General features: G+C 49.2%; 1 protein-coding gene across 1 annotated transcript; it reads right to left on the reverse strand.

Moving 5' to 3' along the window:
* Window positions 1–1,032: 1,032 nt before the first annotated feature.
* On the reverse strand, window positions 1,033–3,836 carry GPR135 (G protein-coupled receptor 135). Its single transcript, XM_056546258.1, has one exon. The coding sequence runs from the start codon at window positions 2,938–2,940 to the stop codon at window positions 1,621–1,623; it is 1,320 nt and encodes a 439-aa protein (XP_056402233.1). The 5' UTR covers window positions 2,941–3,836; the 3' UTR covers window positions 1,033–1,620.
* Between the last annotated feature and the right edge of the window lie 3,428 nt (window positions 3,837–7,264).

Raw genomic sequence — 7,264 nt, forward strand, 5'->3', positions numbered from 1 at the left:
CTATTTCTCCACCCCCCGAAGTAGCGACTGCGGGCGCTTTAAATCAATGAACTGCGGCGGCTTTTGGGGGGCCAGAGACCGCCGCCACCCGGTTTTATCCCCCTGCCTGTCCTGGGTTCCTCCTGAGTCCAACCACCCGCCCCCCCTATCCTCTGGCCAGAGTCCACCACCGCCCGCTTCTCTCCCCCTGCCGGTCCTTAGTCCAACCACCGCCACTGCTTTATAATTACCTGTTTCCGGGGTCCGCGTTACTTCTGGCTCCGGCAGCCTCCTGAGCTGTCACTGTGTGCACTGACTGTGACGTCGCGTTGAGGACATCACTCGTCATTGCGCAGCGCACAGCGTAACGCAGGACGCCACAGGAGCCAGAAGTAGAGCACACCCCGGGAACTGGTAATTATAAAACTGGGGATGGGGGAGTCAATGGGGCAGCGGCGGTCTCTGGCCGAGGCAGTGGGGGGGGCGGACATTATCGGATTATCAGCAAGGTAATTGCCGATACCGATAACGTCCAAAATTGTGAATATCGACTGATAATATCGGCCAAACTGATAATCGGTCGATCCCTACTACAAACTACTACTCCAGTTTTCTATTGCACTAGTTTGGTTCTGTACTAGAGAAAAGAGTAAGGCCAATGGGAATGATGCCAGAATCTGGTCAGATGAGCAGTAATACGTCTGAATCTAAGGAGGAAACTAGACAGTCATTCTTAAGGCCACTTTAGGTCCCCCTTATCCAAAATATCTAAACTGGTCCTCTATTGGTGACTATATGGCCTATTGAGAAGATTCCTCAAAAGATTTCGGATATATGGCCAGGTGAAGGTATCAGCAATGAGATCTACAACGTGACTTCCCATAGACTTTTATGGAGAATGGCCTCACGTGCGCAGCCATCCCTCAGGAACGGACTGGGAACCCCTGTTTAGATTCTATTAGGACAGAAGTCTTCAACCTGCGGAACTCCAGATGTTGCAAAACTACAACTCCCAGCATGCCCGGACAGCCTTTGGCTGTCCGGGCATGCTGGGAGTTGTAGTTTTGCAACATCTGGAGGTCCGCAGGTTGAAGACCACTGTACTAGGCGTTGTTTAAGGCACTTTCTACATATATGCCATAAATATCTACGGGAAACTGCGTTTAAGACACAAACGTTAGACACAGATGGGATCAAGGCTCAATATACATCAGTCCTGTGTATCAGCAGCTTCCCGGTCACAGTCACTAATTCATAAAAAGAACTTGTCATCACTTTCATGCTGCCCGAACCACAATTCATCTGAGCGATACCAAGAAGGTTTTTTTTACTTTTTTTCACACCCCACTAAGCCTTGATTGAAAGGTCTCTCCCTGTTTGGGAAAAGGGAGATCTATCAAGGCATATGGGGTGGGGAAAAGCCACAGGGGACCCCCACGGTGATGCCTGGCTCAGGCAGTGTGAAAGTCATGACAGGTTCCCTTAAAGCCACAAAGGGAACTCAATATAAAAGTATACCCCACCACTCACAGTCACTGCCATTCTGGTTAGTGACATTTTGGCAATTCAGGTTCTAAACCATTTGCTCCAATACTGATTTCACGACCATTACCCAACCCGTAGTCATTAAATGCCACTACATCATAGGCTGGTATCCGCAGTCTCCGATTTCATGCCAGCAGGATCTGACGCAGTGTCTGGTTGTCCATCCCGACAGAATAATACAGTTGGGTTCTTACAGGCCCACATAGCCAGATCCCCACCATTGGCCGGACTAGAGGAGGAGACCCTACTGCCCTGTCCATGCCGGTTACCGTATCGATCACGGATAGGGTCAACTCGCCCCCTGACCTCTCTGTTCTGACCCTGCGTACACAGATAGGCTGCAATGTTCCTAGTCCTGTAGCCCTCCTCCCTATTCCGACCAAGCAGCATGGAGATATTGGGGTTGCGAACAGCATAGATGAGCGGGTTGATGGCCCCATTGGCCCACGCCATCCATATGGCCACGGTGTCCATGATTGGGGTGAACGGGTAGTCCCCGGCGGCTGCCACCAGGCCCATGATGCAATAGGGTCCCCAGCAGCAGATAATGAAGACGATCATGATGAGCACAGTGGTGGCCGTTCTCATCTCGCTGTAGAAGCGCAGCAGGTGGGCGTAGGTGGTCACCGGCCGGACCCGGATCTCCGACAATCTCACCGCCTTACAGATGTTATAGTGGCAGAAGCACATGAGGCCGAAGGGCAGGAGGTAACAGAGGACGATGAGGGAGATGCTGTAGGCCGCCCCCAGCCGGGACCCCGCAGAGTGGAACACGTACATGCAGTGGTAGTAGCCCCTCTTATGGACCACCCATTGCTCCTTGGCCAACAAGTACCAAGGGAAGGAGAAGCCCAGGGCCGTCAGCCAAGCGGCCACCAGCAGCTGCACAGCCCGAGTGCGCCCCATCTTCTCCTGCGGCTGCCGCACGATGGCGTAGTAGCGGTCCAGGGAGATGAGGGTCATGGTCAGGGTGGACACGATCCCGAAACACGAGTTGAAGAAGCCGTTGGCGAAGCAGAAGCGATCCCCGAAGAGCCAGGCGCCTCCGCGGGAGAAGAGCAGCACGAAGGAGAAGGGCAGGCAGAGCAGGGCGGTCAGGAAGTCTGACAGGGACAGGGACAGGATGAAGGCGTTGGTGACGGTGCGGAGCTGCCGGTGCTTACTGATCACCAGGATGACGGCGCAGTTACCGAGGCAGGAGAGCAGGAAGATGGCGAGCAGCAGCAGCGCCTGACAAGCCACGGCCACCCCGTGCAGCAGAGGGCTCCCCCCGGCCGCCTCCTCGGTGCTGCTGCGGTTAGTCCCGGAGCTCAGCTCGGCGCCGTCTCTTCCTCCGGCAGTTGCTGATGTTCCGGGCCCCGGGCCGCTCGGAGCCGTCGCGTTGCTCAGCAGTGCCGCGAGGGGTAGCAGCTCCATGGGTCGCGGCGGGGCCGGGCGGAGGCATCACTCCGGGAGAGGCTGCTGCACCCGGGGATGCTGGCAGCCGGAGTTCTCGCCCGGGTCCGCGTTCTCTAGCGCTGGTGACGTCACTCAGGTTACCAGGGAAACAGAATCTCTTGCTTTGGTTATTTTACGCACAGAGGATGGATGGAGGGAGGGGGAGAGTTAACCCTGCAGCTGCCGGCTGGGCTGTGAGGATGGGCCCAGAAGTAGTGGCTACCATTGGCATTGATAGAACTAAAATCAGGGGTAAGTACCATTGAGCCAGGAGAACTGTAAAGCAATGGTTTTCAAAGATGTGACAAAACTACAACTCCCACCATGCCTGGCACCAGTACAGCAGAGAAAGCATTATTGTTGGGGGCCCTTTAACAGATTTTTGCATAGGGGCCCAGCAGCCTCAACTTATGCCCCTATATTAACCACCGTCTAATCCAGTGTTTCCCAACCAGGGTGCCTCCAACTGTTGCAAAACTACCACTCCCAGCATGCCCGGACAGCTGGAGGCACCCTGGTTGGGAAACACTGGTCTAATCCACTGGCACAACCAACATTGTGGTAGGTGATAGGGATCGACCGATTATCGGTTTGGCCGATATTATCGGCCGATATTCACGATTTTGGGCGTTATCAGTATCGGCAATTACCTTGCCGATAATCCGATAATGCCCGATACCCCGCACCCGCCCCCACAGTGCCGCACCACCCACCGCACCGCGAGTTACGTTGTGCGCAATGACAGCACAGAGACAGCTCAGGAGGACGCCACCGGAGCCAGATGTAGCGTGGACCCCGGGAACATGTAATTATAAAACCGGGGATGGGGGAGGATATGGGAGCAGTGATAGGACTCAGGAGGACCCCCGGACAGGCAGGGGGAGAGAAGCGGGTGGCAGCGGCGGCTTATGGCACCGCAAAAGCCGCTGCAGTTCATTGATTTAAAGTGCCCGCTTTAAATCAATGATCTGCAACGGTGTCGCGTGGGGGGGGGGGGATAAATAGCCGATAACTTATACCGGAATCGGTATAAATTATCGGCTATCGGCCTTAACCTCCACAGATTATCGATATCGGCCCTAAAAAATCGATATCGGTCGATCCCTAGTAGGTGACATATTCATCAGCAGAATAATAGATTTCTCCCAACTCCCAAAGTGAACGGTGGGTGAAAAGATAATGTGTGACTAGAAGGTGAAGGCTACAAATGAGGTGTGAAGAGGGGGGGGGGGGGTAACAAGAATCCTATAGGTCCCAGTGGCCAAGTGGGTAACAAGAGCCCTGTAGGCCCTATTGTCCAGGGGGGAGGATTACTAAAGTTCTATGGGCCCCAGGGGAACGACAAGATCCTTAGTCATTGACAGAACAGTTTTGACACTATGGCAGTCGTACAGATTCTTAACATTTCTCTGCCAAGTGCCCTCTACTGAAATTACAACAATGTGCCCAACACTAGGATCATATTCTGTAACAGGCATAGCATGAGGAGTTAACCCCCTAGATGCATGGCCAACATTGTGGTACCGTACTCATTGCCTAAAATAGGACACAGTGGAAACTTTGGCAAGTGGTGGAGGTGGGGGTCTCAGTTACATAGTTCGGTTGAAAACAAAAGACATACACCAAGGCAGGGGAGAAGATGTGGAGGTAGGGGAATGCTAAGCCCGGTCTACAGCGCCAAGCCCGGTCTGCAAATCCTTCACCTTAGTTGTGGACACCAACAGTGGTATCAGTGTCTTCCATAACTATTCAAACTTTACCTCTCCCCTTTGAATTTTTTTTTTTGTTTACATTTTGGCATGGTATTACCACAGGTTCAAATTTATTCCACTGCAATTGTATGTAATAGACCAGCACAAAATAGCCCACTTTGGGAAGTAGGGGGAAATATTACATGAATTTCAAATTATTCACCCCCTTTACTGTGAAACCCCTAACAAACATCCAATGTGACTGATTTCCTTCACAAGTCACATTCATCACAATAAATAAATAGGATCCACCTGTCTGCAATTGAATCTCAGTACTATTATACCTGTTCTGTGAGGGCCTCAGAGTTTGTTAGAGAACATTACTGAACAAACAGCAGCATGAACACTAAACAGAAGGTCAATCACCCAAACTGACAAGTCTGGCAAGTAGAAAAAGAATCAGAGAGGCAACAAAGAAGCCAATAGTAACTCTGGAGGAGATGCAGAGATCAACAGCTGAAGTGCGAGAATCTGTCCACAGGACAACTATTAGTTTACTCCACAAATTAGGCCTTTTTGGAAGAGTGGCAAATATAGAATCACTGTTGAAAGTGAGCCACAATAAATTCCATTTGGAGTTTGCCACAAGTCATATGGGAGACACAAAGAAGGTGCTCTGGTCCAATTAAACCCAAATTTAAAAAGGAGGAAATAAAAAAAAAAAAAGCTATAAAAACTACAGATTACAGTGCAAACAACGAGTCCTCGTATAATACGTATAAAGAAAAATAAACGTGTTCTTGTTTTTTTTTTCTCATTTTCTTATTATCATTGTAATTGTATTGATCTATAGAATATAACATCATTTGTACTTTAACGTTTGCTGCAGAGTAATGAAACCACCCAAAATTGCTAATTTTTCTATTGATTTCACAGTATTTTTGTTTTTTATGGTAAAATGATTGATGTCATTACAAAGCACAATTGGTGTTGCAAAAAATAAGCTGTCATATGGGTCTGTAGATGGAAGAGTTATGGCTCTTAGGAGAGGGGATTAAAATGAAAATGCAAGTGTGAAAAATGACTGTGTCCTTAAGGGGTTAAACAAAATTACAGAATGGAATGGAGACAACCGCAGCTTTGCCTTGACTGCTCTCTTCATTTGAGTGGCCCCTTATTGTTCTGGAAATGGGGGGGGGGGAGGACATTTTCTCTATTAGAATGGGCACCCCTGTGATGCTGAGACAGTTTGAACTCCACTACTTAAAGGGGTACTCCACCCCTAGACATCCAAAGGATAGGGGACAAGATGTCTGATCGCAGGGGTCCCATCCTTTCGATAGGGGATAAGATGTCTAGGGGCGGAGTACCCCTTTAAAGGCCTAGACGGATGGGGATTTCCCTGAAGCTAAACCCTGAGTGGACCTACAGGTGAAACTATTATTTAAAGGAAGATCCAGCAATCTTTTGAGTTGGTGCAATCAAATCTTCAATGGCTGATTTCTCTATCACAGCATTAAATTCTCCTGTAATGATTTAACATATATAACACTAAGGCTGGGTTCACATCACGATTTGACCTTCCGATGCACAGATATGATTTTGGAAGCTCAAATAGCCTGAAATCGTATCTGTGCCCGGACAGGTATGGAGCTATTAACTTATTTGGGGCTGCGGACCAGATCGTAGTCACTAGCTGACTACGATCGGGTCCGCAGCCCCAAATAAGTTAATAGCTCCGTACCTGTCCCGGCAAAGATACGATTTCAGGCTGTTTGAGCTTCTGAAATTGTATCTCTGCATCGGAAGGTCAAATCGTGATGTGAACGCAGCCTAACAGGAGACAAAAAAATGGTGGTTGTATTTATTTTGTTTGTTTTTTTAATGGAAAAAGTGTTATTTAATTAGTTATTAAAATATAAATATTAATTGACAAATGTTTATCATTTTTTTATCTTCATGTTCACTGGACCTGCATTCGTATTTAACCCCTGAACATGTTTTATTTAGTTATCGCTTGTATGGGCACTAGTACTAGAGAATCAATAAATGTAGAGCAAATCTGTTCATGAGTTTAAGCCCCTGGTTCCAATTCTCAATCCAGTATGCTTCTCTTTTTTTAGTGCAGCTTCCAGATTACCTCCTCTTTCTCACCTTTTAAAGGGGTACTCCGCTGCCCTGCTTCGGAAGCTCCGCTCCCCAGCGTCCGGAAGTTTATTGTTTTGAACGCTGCGTGCGGGCTTCCGTGTTCAGGGCCACCGAACGTGACTTCAACGAAAGTCTATGGAAAGGGGGCGTGACATCACGAGGGGCAGCCCTGAACACGGAAACCCGCACGCAGCGTTCGGAACAATAAACTTCTGGACGCTGGGGAGCGGAGCTTCCAAAGCAGGGCAGCGGAGTACCCCTTTAAAAGGTGAGAAAGAGGAGGAAATCTGGAAGCTGCACTAAAAAAAGAGAAGCATACTGGATTGAGAATTGGGAGCGGAGCTTCCGAAGCAGGGCAGCGGAGTACCCCTTAAACTGTCTTTAGGACCAAAAACATGAAATATTTTTAGCTTGGAAACGTGTTTATGTGTGAAATCCACACACAAGCAAGTATGGCAATCGGC

The sequence above is a fragment of the Hyla sarda genome, chromosome 11 (assembly GCF_029499605.1).
Source record: "Hyla sarda isolate aHylSar1 chromosome 11, aHylSar1.hap1, whole genome shotgun sequence".
NCBI lineage: Eukaryota > Metazoa > Chordata > Amphibia > Anura > Hylidae > Hyla > Hyla sarda.

Coding starts and splice junctions, on each gene's coding strand:
- GPR135 (XM_056546258.1), bottom strand. CDS start 2,940: ATGGAGCTGCTACCCCTCGCGGCACTGCTGAGCAACGCGACGGCTCCG.